Source organism: Empidonax traillii, unplaced genomic scaffold (assembly GCF_003031625.1).
Source record: "Empidonax traillii isolate 1590-97213 ecotype Southwest subspecies unplaced genomic scaffold, ASM303162v1 scaffold614:size843888, whole genome shotgun sequence".
In the NCBI taxonomy this organism is placed as follows: domain Eukaryota; kingdom Metazoa; phylum Chordata; class Aves; order Passeriformes; family Tyrannidae; genus Empidonax; species Empidonax traillii.
The window spans coordinates 402,769-422,934 of NW_020955807.1; the positions used below are offsets into that span (position 1 = coordinate 402,769).

The 20,166-nt window shown below is 44.6% G+C and overlaps 1 protein-coding gene across 1 annotated transcript; it reads left to right on the forward strand.

Moving 5' to 3' along the window:
- The first annotated feature begins 1,757 nt into the window (after positions 1 to 1,757).
- On the forward strand, positions 1,758 to 19,568 carry TMX4 (thioredoxin related transmembrane protein 4). Its single transcript, XM_027898668.1, has 8 exons — positions 1,758 to 1,967; positions 9,143 to 9,258; positions 12,361 to 12,406; positions 12,988 to 13,116; positions 14,059 to 14,104; positions 15,805 to 15,906; positions 17,267 to 17,330; positions 17,741 to 19,568. Exons 1-8 carry the CDS (start codon positions 1,771 to 1,773, stop codon positions 18,025 to 18,027), a joined length of 987 nt encoding a protein of 328 aa, XP_027754469.1. The 5' UTR covers positions 1,758 to 1,770; the 3' UTR covers positions 18,028 to 19,568.
- The last annotated feature ends 598 nt before the right edge of the window (positions 19,569 to 20,166 follow it).

Here is a 20,166-nt window from a genome sequence, read left to right on the forward strand (position 1 = left end):
GCAGTGGCAAGAAGCTCATAGCACAGAAAGTCAGGGATCTCAGTCAGCAAATCTCTTCTTTGGTAATGGCAGGTGCTGTTGGAACACCTAGTGAGGAGAGAATATCACTGAGTCACTGGGAGAGGCCTCGCTACCCCCAAGATGCAGCAAAAGAGGAAAAAATCACTGTAATTGTTTCATTTCCGCGTAGCGTGATCGGTGTTGTGGGCACCTTCTGCTTCTGTCCCCAAATACACCGAGTTTGCTTCAGTGTCAATAAATAAAGGGCAGAGCAATACTCAGGCTTTAAGGAATGGTTCCGTCCAGCCCAGATTCCAGTGGGGAAATATGGGAGTGACGTAAAGGAGCCTCGTAAGATAAACTGTCAAAGTGGGATAAAAGATAAAATCCAGAGGTGTAAGTCCTACTGCTTATGGAGGAGGGAGGGCAGGTGTAGAAATGCTTTAACAACAGCTTATCAACTTTTTTTTTTTTTTTTTTTTGCAATAAATGATAGAAAAATCCTTCAACACAAGTTACTTCCAAGCCAGGATAATCTTCAGCCAAACAAGAATTTCTGTTTTGCACAAGAAAGCAGCCCAGACCTGTACAGTGTTTTCTTTTTCTGCTCTATTTACTAGGCTAACTAAGGAAGTTGATTGTCTTAATTTCCACTAACTGAGGGTGCTATCATTCCACTCAAGGGCAGGGCTGCTGTTTAGAGGGACCTGGGCAAGCCAAAGGAACGGGGCTGACAGGAATCTCATTGAAGTCGAGGGAAAACACAGAATTATGTGTCTAGGATGGGGTAGACAATACACTGGGACGGATGGGCTGCCTGCCCAGGGCTGAAAAGCAATAGGATGAGGAACAATGGCCATAAACTGAAACACAACAAGTTTCACCTCAGTATGAGGAAGAACTTTACCTTGAGGGTGGCAGAGCACTGGAACAACTGCCCAGGCCCTCTCTGGAGACATTCCAAACTCACCTGGGCAAGCTCCTGTGTCACCTGCTCCAGGTGACCCTGCCTTGGACTGGATGATCTCCAGAGGTCCCTTCTAACTCGAACTCTTCCGGGATGCCGGAATTCCATGACAATCCCTCGTGGCCCTAGAGAACACTTGATTTACCGTGATCCCACAGCACACCCCGACAGCGCTGGTGCCTCACAGCCTTTTAACCAGCTCTCACGGCACGGCACCACGAACAGGCCTCCTCATTACGGGCGCCCCAATACCAGAAGGAGGATCTCAAAACCTGACCGGGAGATCTGGAAACCACCGCAACGCTGGGGCCGGAGTGCTTTGCCCGGTGGCCGTGCTTGGAGCGGGAGATTGGGGTTGAAGCCTTGCCGGGGTCTGTGGCACCGCGCGCTTCGCTCGTGAGGGGAGAACGACTTCGCCTCTGAGGGGAGAGCGGCTTCGCCCGTGAGGGGAGAGCAGCTTCGCCCCTGAGGGGCAGGAGTCCTCGCCCGTGAGGGGAAGGTGCGATTAGCCCGTGACGGGAGAGCGGCTTCGCCCGTGAGGGTACGGGGCGATTCGCCCGTGAGGGGCAGGAGTTTTCGCCAGTGAGGGGCAAGAGTTTTCACCCGCGAGGGGAAGGGGCGCTTCTCCCGTGAGGGGACGGTGACTTCTCCCGTGAGGGTAAGGGAAACCCTTCGCCTGAGCTCAGACCGGCTTTTCCCGTGAGGGGAGGGCGGTCCCCGGGCGGAGCCGCCCTGGAAGGGCCGCCCCTGCCCCGCGCAGGCACCGCCCCCGCATGCACTTCCTGAGGGCGGGCGGGCCGAACATGGCGCTGGGCTGCTGGGGCCAGGGCTGGCGGTTGCTCCTCCGCGCCCTGCTCCTTGCGGCGCTGCTGGGTCCCACCGCCGCCTCTGCCTTCTCCTCTTACTCCTCCTCCAGCCCCGGCGAGCCGCGGAGCCCCGTGCGAGTGCTGTGCGGCTCCAACTGGAGCCTGGTGTTGCAGGGCCAGTGGATGCTGGAGTTGTGAGTAGCGGCCGCTTTCCCGCCCGCCTCGGAGGCAGCGTGTGCCGGGGGGGCGAGGGGGCTCCCCGTGAGGGGCTCCCGCTGAAGGGCGGGTGCGGCCTGTGCCTCCTGCCCCGCTGTGGGGAGGACGAGGTCGGACACTGCCCGGCCTTCCCGTGCCGTGGAAGGGCCGCGCAGCTCCCCCGGCCGGGCACGGCATGAGGGAGGCGGCGGGCAATGCCCGCGGTCCCCCCTGCCCTCCCCGAGCCTGCGGGCACTCGCTGCCCTCGGCTGGGGTGACCCGATAGAAGTAGCTGCCCCTCAGGCTTTCCTCCTGTGCGGGCACAGGGTGGCCAAGGTTTCTTTGCTTTCTGGGGAATGAAGGACATTGAATGAAGGACACGGACCTGATGGAGCGTGTCCAGAGGAGGCCACCAAATTTATCCGAGGGATGAGCACCTCTCCCGTGGGGAGAGGCTGAGAGAGCTGGGCTTGTTCTGCCTGGGAAAGAGAAGGCTTTGGGGTTACCTCATTGCAGCCTTCCAGTACCTGAAGGGAACTGGGAGGAAAGATGGAGCAAGACTCTGTACAAGGGCATGTGGTGACAGGACAAGGAGGAATGGCTTCAAACTGAGAGTATGCTCAGATTAGAAAAATATACTGTGGGGGTGTTGAGGCCCTGGCACAGGTTGCCCAGGGAAGTTGTGGCTGCCCCATCCCTGGGAGTGTCCAAGGCCAGTTTGGATGAGGCTTTGAGCAACCTGGTCTGGTGGAAGTTGTTCTATCCCATAGCAGGGGATTGGAACTGGATGATCTTCAGGGCCCTTTTCCAACCCAAACCATTCTGTGATTCTGTGAAGTAGCTGGCCCCCAGGTTCTTGTCCAAGTGCCCAAGGTTAAATGGGATCATTCCACCCAGCTCCCTGCTGGGGAATACTGTCAGGTGCTGCTCCTTGCCCTGCTTCCCTAATGGGGGGCTGCTGCTGGGTTCTGTGGGAGCTCCAGGAAGGGATTCCATAGGGAATACTTAGCAGGAGCAGGCTTCCAAAGCAGCATTACATAATATCCCAGCACCCCCTCGCTGCAAGCCTCGAGCTCTGGAGTTCTCCTTCAGGAGAGATCCATCAGATTTCATTACCTTTTCAGTGCTGCTGTTCTCAGTCCTGCTGACAGCAAGAGAGGTTTCTCTGTTTGGAGTTTTAAGACATGACACAGTTCTTGAAGTTCACAGGGTGTTTTGTTCTTGGAACCTCACTCACCTGCTTGCATTTAGGAGGGAAAGGAACTTGAGGGTTTGTTTTTTTTTTTAAACAGCAATGAATATAAAAGTAGTTTAGGTAGGCAGTAGGCTCCCGTGGTGCCTGTGGGCTGTGCAGCTATGAAATAGGATTTTATTGTGGCGTGTGAGCTGCTTGGTGGAGGTGCTTAAGCTTGAAACGGGTTGGACATCTGAACCCGTGCTCCAGCACGAATACCTACTCAGCTGCTTCAAATTTTGCTTTACTGTTGAGTTTGACACATCTCCAAGTATCTCTTATTAGCCTCTGATTAGAGGGAGGGACTGTCACTTCCCTCAGGGCTTTACTGCCCAGGATCCCACTGGACACCTGGTGTTAATCAATGACTAGGTCGGAACAATCCTACAATAGCTGGTTAAGAGACCCAGGGGTACCCACTGTCATGGCTTTTGAGTCTCTTTCTTTCCCTTTTCATTTATTGTGATCCAAGCGTTGGGGAAAGGGAGAACCTCGAAGTGGGAGAAAATAAATTTATTCTTTAAATTGAAGTCTTGTCACTTGGGACATCTTAGTCTGATGTGGAAGCAGCTGTATGGAAGTTACTGATTCACACGTGTGTTGGTGAGTTTTAAGGAGGAAGAAGGTTATTTATGGCAACTCAGTTTTTATTTCTAGTAGAAAATATTTTAATAATTAGTGGTGCATGCCTCTGAGAAAGGGGAAAAAAAGAGAGAATACCTAACTGAAATCACAAGTGGTTGGGATAGCAAGCAGTTAAAATCCTTTGCAAGTCTTCATTCCACTTGCAAGATTCCCCTCTGGTTTGGAGTGACAGGCACTGACAATAGCCAAGTTAGCTCTAGTGCTGGCAGAGTGGGGAACGTGTTGCTGCGTTGCTTATATTAGACTTTATTTCATTTTCTGTACAGTTGGTGATGTGTGAAAGAGCCTCAGTTCTCTGTGCTTCTTTCTGCAATGTATTTCTAGTGCTTTCTGTGTTTTTTTACTCAGGAGGAACCTTTGTCTTCATCGGGTACTGAAGCCCACTGCTGGTGTTGTTGAATTAGGAAGAGTTTGACATTTCCAATCGCGTCTAATCAGGAGCTTGAGATCTAGTATTGATTTTTTTTTTTTTTTTACTGCTCTTGCAGCAGTTCTCATGCTGATGGATTTTTGGTTTCCGCTGATTTTTATCTGGTTCAGAGCTGGTGATCCAGCCAGGAGCCGTGCCCGTCAGCCCATTGATTCCTCCCTTGCTGTGTGGTGGGTCTGTTGGCAGCACTGCAGTAATGCTCATTAAAACCTCATTTGTTAGGAGGACCTCCTGTTTGTTTACGAGACCTTTGTTTTTCCAAGCAGTACTTATTTTAATGAATGCAAATGTTGTTAGAGGTTCTCTATTAAAAAAAAAAAAAAAAAACAAAACAAACTTCTTTTAGTCACCTGCTCTTGAAGCCTTTTGCCCTTGTAGGAGCAGGTACTGCTGCTGTTTAATGTCAGTTTTTCGGGAAAATTACTGGGAAATTCCAGTTTTTGTGCGCAACTAGAGAAACTTAAGTTTGAAATGTCTTGTGTGTGGGACTTGTAGTGGAAATGGGATTTTTTTCCCTTCATCCCTTGTAGCTGGAGTGAGTGTACTTGGTCGGCTTGTCGTCAACACTGGGTTATTCCGAGCTGGCGAAATTGCGGGCCCTGGAAGCGCCGCTGCAGCTCATTGATAAAAACGTTCAGGGTGAAGTGTCTCTGCCAGACATTGCAACACTGTTTGCCTCCTGTAACTATCACGGCACGCAGGTCCTCACTGGAGGGCCGCGGATTTGATGCACAGTGAGCTGTGCAACAAAGTTTCCTTATTTCCTTCTCTCCAGTCTGGAGGAGCGAGATAATGGTTAGTTAACATGAGGAGTTTGCTTTTTGTCTTGAATATTGTGCCTGTTTGGAATGCAGAAAGCTAATTTCTGCTCTGCTTATTGTGCGTTTGTAAACATAACTTGTTCCAAGCTTGATTTATCTTAATTTAACATCCTCTTGTTTTCGAAGTGAATTAAAACAAGCAGATGAAAAAAAAAAAAGGCCCACCGTCAGTGAACTTGATGTCTTCTCCGAGTACAAAAGAAATTATTTACACTGTTGTATCAAAGTTTGATAAGATTGGGAATTTTCTGTCACTTAGAGGTTTAGCCTCTTACTTCTTGTTGGTATTCAAGCTTTTCTTTATCCTATTCTTAAAAATAACCCCAAGCATTAAACAACCCAAAAAAACTCCCCAAAAAGCAGGGGGAATGAAAGTCAAGTTATCCAAACTGGTGAAATGTGAAGCTGAAATATCCTTGGTAGCAGATGCTTAATATTGCAGAAGGGGACAGAAAACCCTGCAGAGCGATGGAACTTAATCTGCTGAAGCTCTCGAGTATTTCACATAATTTTTCAGTGATTGATTGACTTTCTACTTTAAAAATAATTTCTCCTTTAAAAAAAAAATGCTTGAGAATGGAGAGTTGTTGAAGTTCCCTATTTTAATTGCAGGTGATAGAAAATTAAGATATTATTTTTTGGACTATTTTAATTCTAGCCAGGTGAGTTTAGTGAGAACAGTGTAAGTAATAACAAACCTCCTTTGTTTGGTCTGTGAGGGAGCTCAGACTTGGGCAGTGGGTAAAAGAAAACTTGTGTAACTTTGGCAGAACAGCTGTTTTTGGGTTGGGAGGAAGCTCCTTGTCATCTTCCAGAGCGTGTGCTGCTGCGATACACATCTCAGTAAACGACAGGGAACAACTTGTGTATCTTTGGCTTCCACCTGCTCCCTTGAAAAGTCGACCAAAGCCGTGTAGTTGATCTTGTGAGGTTTATCTTCTGTCGAAATTACAAAGCTGCCTCTCCTCCCTCAAGACCTATCTGTATTTAGGGACTGTCCTTTGGTTTTTTTGTATGCTTGTGAAACCTGCAGCAATAAGGCAAAACTACTGAAAAGAATAAAAGTGACAACTGAATTCTGATACTGTTGTAACAGATTCTGTTACATACTGTCTGATCGTTTTCAATCTAATTTTAATGGTTCTCCCAGCGTGAACTCCACCAAACAGTTTGGTTTAAGAAATGGGGATGTTATGTCTCTTCACTGAGGTTATCAATAATGGGAAGGAAAAGGCAGGCAGGAGATAGTTACATTCATTTGAAAATGAGGGAACGGGTGAACAGGTGCAAGAAGAGACGTTAATGGCTCGGAGTTGGAAACTGTACCAGGACATCTCAGTGAAGTCACTGTGTTCACTGATCTCCTCTGCACTCCTATGGCTGAACGACACTTCACTCAAACTGCTTTTAAACTGAGGTGGGGGTTTTGTTTTTTGGTATTGCCCCAGTGAAGTTGCTGGCATGTGAAAGCCAAAGCTTTTATGTTTTAGATCAGAGATAAATAGAAGTCAAGAGCAAAGTTTGTGTCTAAGGGCCTCAAACTTGGCTTTCCTGTTGCTTCCTCTGTGCCCTCTGCAAAAAGCTTCAGGTGCTGTAATGGGTTGGAGTAGGAACCAGAAAACACCTGGGAAATAGTGATTTTAACCCCCCGAGGCCAATTGTTGCAGTGATGGGTGTCAGCTGCCTCTTTTTATGGAGGGCTGACAGTGCATGGCCATCTTTCATCTGTAAAACTTTGTGCCATGTCAGAGCTGTGTGCTGAGAAACATGTGAAACCTGCCTGCAGTGAGCAGTCTGGAAACCTGGGATTTGTAGCTGTGTGGTGTTTTCCATCTGACTGTTACAGGCTGAAGCACAACAAACTGCTTTTTAAGGTGTAACAGGCTGCTGAAAACTTTCTTTCCTTAACCAAGCACCGAAGTCTTGATTTAAATTCCAGTGAGCTTTGATTTTTTGAATTGGAAGGGTCTGCTTTCTTTTGGGGCACGGGGAGCGCTGCAAACAAGGTAACAGTTGGAGCTTCCCCCTTGTGCAAAGGGAGGAGCAGGAGGGGTAAGAACCCTAAATTTGGTGGTGTTGTTTCCTGCTCCTACACATTATATTTTTTTTTTTTTTCTGGGTAATATAAGAATGGCACTTGCACCATGACTTTTGTGGAGATATGAATCAGCCACAGTTCTAAAAGATTCATTAGAAGCCCACGTTTAAATCAAGCACTTCCTTAAAGCCTCAATTCTTCAGGGAGCAGAAAACTTTTGAAACTTTTGATAGCGATGATCTAAGCATCAACTATTTTACTCTCCAGTAACTTCCTGATGGAGAAAGGACAAAAGGGAACATATTTTTAAGACTGAGGCACAGTCTTAAATTTTTTTTTGTTGTTATTTCCAGGAAGCACTCATTAATCCCTTGGTGCTTCAAGTGCTGCACAACAAATGCAGACATTAAAGCTTCAGAAAAGAGAGGCTGTTAAAGTCAGCAGCAGTGCTGACTTGCACAGGTGTGATTGCTCATGCAAGTTCTCTCTTGTACACGTGTGGACAGAGTGTGTTTGCTGGCTGGCAAGAGCTGGATGTGTCGTTTCAGGAATGTAAAGCAAATATTTTCATCCTGCTTGTGCCAATGTTCAGCTGGAGCGGCTGGATCTTGTAGCATGGTATGGAACTATTGCCATCCCATGTCCAGGATGGGTAATAAAAACTAGGTAGTCAACAATTAGTGCCCTTGGGGAAGTTCATTGTCATGTTCTGTCACTGCCAAGCTGTGACATGGGGGGATTTTAATGCTGCTTTGAACTAAAGAAAATGTTTATAACCATGAGAACGTTAGCCATGTGTGTTGAATGTTCCACCTAATTTCGTTCAGAACTGCTCATGAATGTCAAAAGTAAATATAAACTCTCTATTTCAAGGCCAGACTAAACAGGTGTATTAACTGTGAAAATCTCCTGGCGTGAATTTGACCCATTTGGAAAACAGTCCAACTTGTCTCTCTCATTGTAGAGCAACACCAGCAGCATTATCTGATGGATGGATGTGGTTCTTACTGATCAGCCGAGCTGCTCTAATAAAACAGCCCTGTTTGTAAAGCACACTATCTGTCAGACCTCTATTAAAAGCCCTCAGCAGACCAGCAGCACAATGGAAAGAGTGCTGCATGTGAGACTCGTTTCCAGCAGCCTTTTGGAGTACACTGAGGAGCTGTCTTTTGCCAGGATAAAGATTCATGTCCATTTTTTTTCAGGTGCTTTCACGCAGGATGATGGCGACTCAAAAAAAAAAAACAACCCCAAGATAGTGGCTTTCACAGTTAACATTCCTAGTACAGTTAAATACAAGTGTTTTTAAATGGTGTCATTTTAACTCCCAAGTGACAAGAGTTCCTATTTTTAAAGGCTGGAGTTTCAAAGCTCCCATGCAGCACTCAGAGTAAATTCGATTCTACCTCTTCTGTGAGAAATGACCAGAAATTCTGCTCTGAAACTTTCTTCCTCTGGAATTATCCAGGGGGAAAAACAAGACCCGAGTAAGACAATAAGTGTGAGCAGCAGGAATTTGACATGCCCTCTGTTGACATCTCTAATGGGTGCTATCAGAAGGCCCCTGTTCTGCTCTGTGGAGTGGTGGGCTGAGGCAAATGTCATTTCCAGGAGTTCTGAGGTGTGGGAAATCAATACAGAGTGTTGTGATGATGGATGAAGGATTCCACTGCAGAGCACAGCCCGGCATCAATAATTCAGGGAGCTGCCATGGAAATGGATTTATTTCCTATGTAAATAGAATCAATCACGAGTACCAAGGAGTTTGGATATGAATTTCTCCAACCTTTGGAGATTTGCTTTTGTTTTAATAACGGGAGGAGGAACACAGGGATTGATGAAAAAACTACCTGATTGTCTTAACCAGTGGACTTGATCAAGAAAAACTGTGGGATTTTTTTCCATTGTGATTGATATGTTTGTATTTTCTGTGTGGGATAAATCAATTTGAGTGTCTTTAAGTGTAAGAATATTAAAGTATGTAACCTGTTTTATTTCCCCTGCAGTTATGCTCCTTGGTGTCCAGCCTGTCAGCAGATTGAATCCACTTGGGAGAGCTTTGCCAAGGAGAGTGAACACCTCGGCATCACTGTTGGGAAGGTGGATGTCACTCAGGAACCAGGTACAGCATGAAACAGGATGTTTTAATAACAGGAATTATTTAATATAAGCACCACTTAGTACTTATTTAGCTTTCAAAACCAACATAATGCCATCTGTATTTTTATTTCTCCGTATAGCTCCTATTTGTGTACTGAATGTTATAAACTCCATTTGAAGGATTAAAGAATTGGGGGAGTGATCTGGCTTAATACTTAATAAGCTTATTCTCTATTTTAATCTACTCCCCTGAAAGCTGTTGCCTCTCTCATTCCTGTCTCCTCCCAAGTGTCTGCAGAAGATTCCAGGTCTGTCACTGGAGAGTTCCAGGGTGTGGTAGCACTGCCTTAATTAAAGTTCTTAACTGTTTCCATGATGGTGCTGCGTTATTGTCTCCTTTAATTGTGGTAGTGCTTTAAATTGCAGTTATTCGTTGTTGCTATTGTTGTTTTCTGTTGGTGATGCACCATGTCTTTATGGGAGGGGTTTCCTGGCTGTCCACAGAAGCAGGACTGCAACCCAATTTATTCCTTTAGTGAGGTTTGGATCTGTGTTTGTACAAGCAGGGCTAATATTGGATAAACCTCTGCATCCCTTGGGAATGCTTCACGCTTGTCTTGGCTTTGAGGGGATAAAGGATTTTGTCAGCAGTATCAAAGGGATGTTACTACAATGAAAAGGCTGAGCTTTACTGATTTTTCTTTTTTTTTGCCTTGGAAAGTGTGTGTAAAATGTGTTGATTTTATTAGTTGAAAACATGCTGAACAAGTTGCTTTATCAAATAGCAGCAGGGAAATTACTGAAACTCTGGTCTTGAAATCAGCAATTTAAGTTCACGAGGAAATGGCAGCTGTTCTAGACCTTGCATGGGCTCATGTTCTGTTAAAAGTTCACGAGGACACAGAAACTCTTAGACCAAAAAGCTGAACACAGTAATCATTAATAGCTTAATAAACAGATTAATTTGAATATTACATTTTTTTTTTTAAATGGATGTAAATTTAAAGCCAACTTCTCACCTTAACAAAACCATGATTGCCCTGGAGTCAGGCTGCAAATGGGCATTCATTATAATCCTATCCAGTTATTTTCTCCCAATTAGGCAGGGATTCTTTGGCTTATGTAACGCTCAAATGAAATGGTACCTTCATTAGTGCTGGTTATGCAACCCCTCCATCAAACTGGAAGTAGCCAAAATGTGTTAAACCGGGGAAAACCCACTAGACCAGTGCAGAGCTGCATAAAATTGCACTTGCAAAACCTGCGGGAGAAAGTGGCCGTTCGTGGGGCTTAATTGCAGCAGATGCCTGGAGGATAAACCCCCCAGAGCCTTAATGGCCTTCCAGCACATCTCACTCACTGGGTGCTCCAGCCTTAAAGTGCCTCCTCCTGCCTCATCTTCCCTGGTGAAACACTCAGGGTGGAAAAAGCAAGTCCTGGAGATGCTTCTGGATCCCCAAGTTCTGTGATGTTGATTTCATAATGGATGTCAGTGTTTGTTTTGCAAGCGGAAGCAGATGCTCAGCTGTATTTCAAGTTAAACTAGTAGCCACTATAAGTTTGTGTTACACACACACCAGAACTTAGTGCCTGTGCTTAAATTTTGTAGCTGACTCACATCTGCTTTTGCTGATCAAAGGAGGTGCCTCAGATAACCAGCAAACCTCCAGCTAAAGCTTTGGGGATGCTTAAATGCGTTTTTGCAACGGATTTTAAACTTTTAGGTTTTATTATTCCTCTGAGACTGTATTTGCTCTAAGATGGGCTGCTGAGAAGAGGTTTGAGCAGCTATTTTGTTTTCTGTTTGCTTGCCTAGTATTTGTAAGAACTTCAGGGAGTCTTTCAGCGTGCCCAGGACTTTCTCTGCTCATAAGCTAATTATGTTCTTTACGGCTCTCCACCCAGTTTTCCTTGTGCAGCTGCACTTTCTGCTTTATTAATTCCACTGTTACACTTGGGGGTTGGTTTTGCCTTGCGTCCCCTGTGCTGGCACAGCTTTTAAGTGGGTTTATAAAGTTTGCCACCACCTTGCATCTCCCAGCCATAAAGGCAGAGAGCTGAAAAGTTCCAAGTAGAGAAAGTTTCCTTTTTGGAGCTTTAAAGGTGGTTTGCTTTAAACAGCTACGAAAAGCCCCCAGACAACAAAAAGAGCCACAACCCTTTTTTTGCCAATTCCATGGAGGAATTCAAACTAGAAAGAACATTACCACTGAAACTTCTTTTGAAAATACCTGACTTATTGCAGTAGGGGCTCATCTTTGTCTTTAAAGGCAGCAACTCCCTTGCTCCAGTACTTTCCCATGGCTAATCCTGGTGCCTGAAGCTGTTTGCATTATTGAAAGCTGAATAAGGACTTAGTTTCCCCAAAGATTTTCACAGAATTTTATAAAAGGCCAGGTTAAATAACTGTACTCCTTCCACTGGTGCTCTATATGAATGGTAATTGCTGGCTTGAGGAATTGAGCCCTCGCTAATGGAGCTGGGCTGCACATCTAGGGGTTGATCACCTCCAGAGGCTCTTTTTTTGTTTATTTGGGGTTTTTTTTGTCCTTGCTGCTGTCCCGTGGCTGATGCTCAAAATGCTGACTTGACCTCTCCTCCTGGATGGTGTAAAAACTGATTGTCATGCCTTAAACTGGCAATATTTTACCAAACAGAAAGCTGAGACATCTCAAACTATTTTATCCATCTGTTGGCACGCCATTTGCAATTAGCTGGGGAGGAATGATGTGTGGGAAGGAAGAACAAGAACCTGGAAACATCCTGGAATATGGGTATATTTGTGTGGCTCTTCCTCTTGGCTGGAGCTGGTCTGGTCACAAACCTCAGCTTTTTGCAAGTATTTGTTAGAGAAACCCACTAATTAGAGAAGTTTCCTTGCAGTAAACATGCTCCAAGGTGAGCATTTTTCCATATTTTGTCAGTATTTTGTATCTGTTACTGTTTGCTTCCTTTCTGAAGACAAACTGTTAAACCTGTGTTTACAAAACAGTGGTAACAGCTCTGCATCTGCTGCTTTCTAGTTAAAATCTGTAGGTATTTATAGATAAGTCAGAATACTGAGAAATTTCAGTTTTACTGAATTGTTTGTGGCCTTTTTTTTTTTTCTTCTTCCCCTTTCTAGGCTTGAGTGGTCGTTTCTTCGTCACAACCCTTCCTACAATTTACCAGTAAGTGTTTTGTGCTGGGAGCTGCAGCTCTTGAGTCCTGCCTGTCACTTGTTTTAAACAAAATGTGGGGGGGAAATGAAGGATTACTGACTTCTGATTTCAGCTCAGCTGCAGCTTTGCTTGTATGAGAAAGTTCTTGTCTTAATTTAAGGGACTTCACTAAAGTTTCCCTGTTACCAGTACTTTTAAAAATGGGTCAGAGAAGGCATTTGCTGTAGCTCTCCTCCAGTAAGGTGATGTCATCCCTAAAATACTGAACCCTTTATGAAGTCAGGGTGTCGTGAGTCATGCAGATATATATACACATCTGTATGCACACTTGCAGTTCTGAGTTGTATTCAAAAAAAGGGTTTGGTTGTTAACCTCGTGTGCTTTGTATTTGCTGGAGTGCAAGCGAATATTTAACGAAAACAGCAGTTTGGATAAAAGCTGAGACCTTCCATCATGGATTGCAGTTCCAAAACACTCAAATTTCCGAGCAGGTGAACTCTAGAATGTTTGTGGGGTTTTGCTTGGGTGTTTTTTTGCCGTGGATACAGTTCCAGGGGATGTGTGTGCCAGTGGGTATTCCTGTTTTCCAGTGCCAGCGACGGAGTGTTCCGCAGATACCGAGGCTCCCGCACGCTGGAAGATCTTCAAGGCTACATTTTAGAGAGGAAATGGGAAGCTGTGGAACCTGTGGCAGGATGGAAATCTCCATCTTCTATAATGTAACCCACTGTTTTTATTAACAAGAGCCGTGTTTTATAGCTCATTATTCACTAAGGGTCCTATGTTGACAGCTTACAGACAAAAGGCCTTTATTCCCTAGACACGTAGCTTTGCAGAAGCAATCTGCATTGACAGCCTGCTTTCCAGTTTCTCACCTTTAAAAGCAGTTTATTTGCTGCCTTCCCTTTTGTTCCTGCCTGCTAAGGCTTGTTTGTCGTCTTTGAAAAGAGATTTAAAAAAAAAAAAAAGATACAGCCACTGAGCATTATGTAAGTGCCACTTCCAATATCTGCTGAGTGCTGGACTCAGGAGCGTGTTTATGGAGATTAGTCCTTCATGACTCCTGGCTGCTGGGCCAGGCAGCCTTTAGCTATAAGGATTTCTTGTTTGTGTCTTTCCAAGAGAGCCTTTTGTCCTCCTTTGGAACAGAAAACAGTGCAGTGCTCACACAGCGTATGAAAATTTGTTTTCAGAGCGAATTTGCTTGGAAATATCAAATAGGATGTTTCTGTGACACAGAGGATGAACCTGAGATGTGAGAGGCCTGCATTTCATCCTGGCTGAAGCTGTTATGTGTAAATTCACCTCAGAGATCCACAGAGGGTCCTTATTTTTCATCTGAGAAGGGGGAAGAGCTGTAGGATCTTTAGTGATGGGGAGAGGAGCCACAGGGCTGCTGGGAGTTGAGGAAAAGGGATTAGGGCTCCACAGGGCTATGCTGTGAAAATGCTCTTCCTTGATAGAATCAAATGTCCCCTTTCAAGGGACTGCTTTAGGGTTTCAGGCTCTCAAATGTGTTTGCAGTGGCCTCCTCCTGATAATTATTGGTGTCTGAAGGGCATTGGAAGTCCATGGAATCTTCCGGTTTCTGTGCAGTTTGCTGTGTATCCCAACTCCTGCTGTCTCTTAGAACCTGTTCCTCCCATTTCCTCGTTTCCTAGGATGCACGGCATGGCAGGGCTGTTTCACTTCTCGGGATGGATCAGGGTAAGTAACTGTGTGGTGGGGTTTTCTCCACCCCCTTTCTGTGATTGGAGCAATCCTGATGGTCAGAACGTAACTGAAATTATTATCCTTTCATCAGGCTTAAGTTTGCCCCACATGTAGTGTGTATATAAATATATATATGCTGTACAGTATCTTTACCCTGTCAATTTTGAAGTGCTAAATGGCAGTCAGTTTGACTTCAAAGATTATCACCATCAATAAAAATACCTCCTTTTCTTATTCTCTTGGTATAGTTACAAAGCTCTATCGAACTGTGCTAAGGGGATAAAGTAGGGTTTTTTTTTTTTTTTGAGAGCTGCTGCAAAAGTGGTTGTAAATACCAGGAATACGTTTTAGGATCTACCAGATTATCTCACTTAATACTATTCCTCAAGATTATCTCCAGGTTCCTTTTCAGGGCTGTAAATCGTGTTCTTCTGCAGTTTGTTTGCACTGGGTGTTGTAATGGGGAGGGGAGGGTCAAGGGTTTATTTTTTAGGGTTTCACACTGTCAGCACCATTTGCATAGGAACCAAAATTTGGATGATAGGGTGATTATGAGAAATGCTTAGTGTACACTGCAAAACATTAAAGCACGTTTTACTTAAGTATTTTGAGACGCTTTCATTTGGGAGCTGTCAAAGGTTGCCCTGTGCAATGCAAATAGTGAGACTTTTCAGACCTGTCCAGTTTTGTTCACTTAAAAATCTTCAAGTGTAGCCAAGATTGAGACTGTGTTTTACTGTAGCAAAATATCTTAATATTGTAACATGCTTCAAAGAATAAACACAGTAGAGGGTTAGAATAGTTTGTATCACTTAAAATCAGCGTCAGGCCAACCCAGAATCACACAGAAACTTGGTTTCCTGTGCCAACTCTTTGATTCTCTCTGGGCATAATTAAGTTTTTATAGCCTTGTGGTGTTTCTCTTCCGTTGTATCTCCGTGGTTTCCTTCCTGAAAGATTAACTGGGAAGGAACCTTCTCTAATTTGCTTTCCCCTTGGCTGAGTATTTCAGCTGTGCATTTCCTCACTCTTCTGGCTGTGCTTTAATAAATACTGGAAGCTGTTCTGACGCTTAAAAATACTCTGGAATTTCAGGATCTGGGCTCTTGTAAGTGCTGATGGTGGTTTGCTTGGCACGATCTAATGTCATAATTGACTTCCTCCCAGACTGACTCGCTGTGCTGCTTCATTCACTGAATTGAATGTGTAGGTTTGCAGTTGCAAAGCAATATTAATATTGTATTTGGGCTATTGTCTCTGAATTTATGAGTGAAATCACTTATTCGGTGTCTGCTTAGAATGGGTGGCTCCTTTCAAGAACTAAACAGCTCAAGTAAGAACTAAATGGCTTAATATCAGTTAATGACGAGTTGCCACACGAGGATGAAGGGTGTTGTGACACTTTCCTGTGTGCTCTGAGGCTCCCTCAGAAATTCATCCCCAGTGAGATTATTGTGGCACCTCTGATGATGAGTGCCTTAGGAAGAAGGAATTGTGCATCCTCTGCCTAAAAAGCCTTTTCATGTGAACAACTCAGTAAAGAAAAGCCTGATCTTATGGTGTCAGAAAGGGAAGACTTTAGTGTAAATACTGTTAAATGAAGGGGCTGAATCAGAGAGCAATTTATGCAGTGGTTTGGGCAGTAGAACTGGTTTTAGCTATAAAGTTATTAATTATCTCTTTCTCCTTTCCAGCAAATCCATAACTACCTCACTGGCACTCTTGGAATTCACGTGTGGGCTTCTTATGGAATCTTCATCTTGGCCACTTTACTGATTGGCCTGTTCCTGGGTTTGGTAAGAAAGCAGATGAATTTTTTTCCTCAGTTACCGACAACTTTTGCCTTGCATTAACTTGTGAAAAAAATAAACCTGACTTCCCTCATACTTAAATACCTTGCTTTAATAATATATTATTAAATACTAATATCCCTTCCCATCAGGGGGAACAATTCCAAGTTTGCTTTACCTCTGGAGCTGGGATTGTTTCCTCACGGAACACTTGAAAGATGTGACTCTGTGACCTCTCAAATATCAACAGCAAATAGGAAACTGAGCTAAAAAAAAAAAAAAAAAAGAGATACAGATGGGAGTGCAAGTTCTTGCAGACCAGTTGCTTGGTCCACAAGTGTGTTTTGCAACAGCCAAGACATCCTAAGCAGTTCTGTTGACCACTGGTTTAAGCTGCTGCTAAATCACTAAATCATCAAGTGTGAAGGTTGGTTTTGGGACTTGGAGCTGTGCCCTTCAGCCCAAATATTCGTGAAATAAAGACATAACTTCAGTCTCGTTCTCAGTAGTATTGGGAGGTGATTTCAAAGCAGCTGAAATTTGAAGTTAGGCAAACCTACATTTTGTACACACTGTATGGACAAAAGTGTTGTATAAAAGCAAATGTCTTTCGCTGTCTGTTTTCAACAACTGCATTTTTCTAGATGGCAAACTGTCACTAAAGGAGTGCACATCAAGTCCGTGTAACTAGTTGCAAATGAATATGATGATTTAAAAGAAACTTTCCTCCTCTTCCCTTCACTTAAAAAAGCCCCAAAACCACCCAAAATGCAAAAGCTGGAAAAAATGTAAAGTTAATCTCTCGGCTCCTTCCAAAAAAGCTTGTCAGTGATTGAAATGTATTTCTGGAAGATGGTGTCAGCTCTCTCTTTTTCTTTGCGTTATTCTCAGCATGTGACAAGGAGACACAAATTCCTTGTGTCTTCCTTGTGTTTTGGTTGAACTGCACTGGGCTGTTTAAATAACCAGCACAAAAGGTGGAAGCTCACTTTGTACATAGGGGAGCCAGGGCTAAGGGTGGAATAACATCAAAAAATACAGAAAAACTCGACCAAGATGGTTTCAAAGTTTTCCAAGTGTTCTGAACTTGTCTGCTTAAGATGCAAGCAGCTTCAATACCGAATAAATTTAGGAAAGTGGGAGGCAGAAAATGGGTAGTAGAAAGCAGAGGATGCTGGTTAGTACACACTGGGAAAGCACTTCTTCCCGTGTTTTTATTTAGCTCTTATCTCTAAGCAAGATAATGTAACTTAGAAAGCTATGTTGTGTGTTTCAATCTAAAAAGAATGAGTGCAGGGACTTTGGGAACAGCTAATAAATGCCCTTGTAATTATTGCTAATAAATGCCTTTTGGTCCTTTCCACAGATCCTGGTTTTGATTTCAGACTGCCTCTGCCCAGCCAGCTCAAAATACCAAGCTGAAACACCTGGTAAGTGGGTGAGAGATTGTAGGTCCAAGTGTTAGATTTGTAGGAGGGAGGGCAATACATGTGAACCAATAATCCAGGGAGAACTGGCTTGTCTTTGGTTTGTAACTCAGCAGAATGAAATGGAAGCTGTCTGTGCCTGATAGGCAAGAAAACCAAAAGAAAGTGGAGGAGAAATACTACTGAAGATTTGAGTTAATTGAAAAATAACAGAAAGTTTTCAATAGAATCTCAGAGTTTTCGTTGTTGGAAGGGACCTTAGAGATCGTCCGGTTGCAGTTCCGGCTGGGATAATGACCCCAGTCAGTGGCACCCCTCAGTGTTTCAGGACACACAGGTGGTGGTGCACTCTGAAAGGCCACTGGCCTGGGGTTCAGTCTGACTGCAGCCTTTGCAACTCTCGTTGTGTTTAGAGGAAGCCATCAGCAAGGACAACGCCGAGAACGCGGCGCTGGAGGAGCCCGAGGGGCCTGCGGAGCTCTCCGCGGACGAGGCGGAAGAGGCTGCGGATGGGAAGGATCTCTCAGAGGGAGAAGAGGCAGCAAACTCAAGTGCTGAGGACTCCGAGGAGGATTTGGCGCTCGGGAAAGAATCGGGGGAAGAAGAAACAGAAGATTCGAGTGAACAACCTCTGGCCGAGTCAGAGACTGAGAGCTCGGTGAGGCAGCGCAAGAGCCAGGGGGCTGAGAAGGAACTCTAGTTCTCCCTGGGGGAGTTTGTGCACCTGGACCAAAGAAGTGTCAGACCAGGGTCTGAAGCTGGAGCTTAAACTTGATTTGTCATTTGTGTTTACCAAAACCTCTGCTTTGTCAGCAGGCTTGTATTTTTTTTTTCTTTTTTTTTTTTTTTTAAGCTAGGACTTGCTTCCTTTGTCGGATAAGCACAGATGCTGTGTTGTGTAACCTTAGCTGTGACAATCAGAGCCCTTATCTGGGGCTTATCTGGTCGGTGTCTCCTGAGAGAAAAGGGGCTGTGAGCCCCAGTTCACCAGCTGGGCAATATCTCTGTGTGTGTGTGTGTGTTTTGGGTGTGTCCCTCCCTGAGCAAGAGCGGGGCTTTTAACTCCACTTTGGGACTTCCCTGTCTGAATGTTTATTGTACCCCAACACCCCAGGAGCACAGATAAGGGATGCACTCCTGAAAGAAGGCACCTTACCAGTCTTCTATCAGAAATGTCGTGTACAGTGGGTTTGTTTTTATCACTTTCGACCGAAGCACCTTTCTCTCTCCTTGTTGTTCGTGTTGTCGTCCCGCAGCCCGTCCCCAGATGTGTCAGTTTTTGGTGATCCAGAAGCACAACTCGAGTTCTTTGACCCAAGAAGTTGGAACGGTTGAAAAACCTCAGGCAGGAAGAGAGTGGCAGCTAGATGTTTAAAATGCCTTGGAGCTTTTTAAAAGGTTCAAAGGAAATTATTTTGTTCAGGGGGAATTTTTGCCAAAGCACAACTCCATTTTTATTTTTTTATTTATTTTTTTTTTCCAATTTGTTCCCATCGGGAGGTTGTAGCAAGAAACACTCACTTTGCAGTCAGTGAGCTGTGCATCTCTTGCCAATCCAAGCTTGTCGTATGCAGTGCAGCCCTGCCACTTCCAACTGGGAATACAGAACTGAAGGGGCACTCGGGGGTTTGCTTTTGATCACTTCTCTACTTTTTGTCACTGGCTTTGTCACGCTGGGAAAAGAGAGGGGCGCAGGTGGGTGGTGGGGAGGAGCTGTTGGTTTTGCTACTTATATCAGAATAAAAGGGTGCGTGCTGAACATGTGTAGCGAAGGTGGCTTGTCAGGTGGGCAGCGTTAGGTTGGTTAGGAGACTTGGGTCACCACAGAAATCAGTGGATCACTCCTTTGGGTTAATACACGAGGTTTTTTTTTTGGGAAGGAGCGTCTACAGAGAGATCCTGTATGTTTCTGTTTTGTTGGTGTGTGGCCATGTGTGTGAGATGTGTCTTAATCTTGATACTATTTTTAATATATATAAATATATATTGCATAAGCCTTGCTCACATGCATGAATTTCACCTTGTTCTTCAAGAATGGAGAGTAATCCATGATGAGGTCATCTCTCGTTAGAAGAGACAAGCTGCAAGTGCAAAATGCTGGTTTCCTTTGAGACTGACATTAATAAGGCCGATTTGTGTTGAAAGTGATGTTGTTGTTTTTTCGGGTTTTTTTAAATGCTCATAAAGAAGGTATTTACTAAGAAAGCTTAGCTTTTCCCATCTCTGTCCTGTCTCATCTGATGGTTTAGAACTACGTGGTAGAAACTTCTCGTTTGTCTGTCTGGAGCTGCTCAAAGAACAAAAGACCACAGCAGCTTTTGAAAAGCTAAACTTGTGTTTCCAAAAATCAAAAAAAAAAACCCACTCTGTGGCCACTGTAGCTTGAAAATTGTGCACTTAAAAGCTCGGAGTACGGAGTTGTTTCCATTACGTTCCTTTTTTTCCATTATCTGTGCATCAGGAGCTCTCTGAAGTCTGAAAGAAAACCAGGAGTGTGACCACATTTCACGAGAGGAGCAGGAGTTGGGGGGTGTGTTCAGGTACATGAACTTGCGTAAGATAATACAAGAACAGACGTATTCCCTAAATGGTGGGTCCAAACCTACCGGGCACTGGAAAATCTGTGGGACTGGATCCAGCACGGGCTGAGGGCAGTGATGTCTTTGCTTGTCCCCAGAGAGGATGTTCTGTACTCCATCCTAACTGGCTGAACTGTGGGATCACTAAGCAGGGCTTAAGTGAGCAGGCAGCAAGTGGCCACAGTTTGCATCTGTCTTGTGAGTCTGGAAATGAGCTCTGCCAGGCTTCCAGGGGTTCTGGAACACGGTAGGGATGTCAT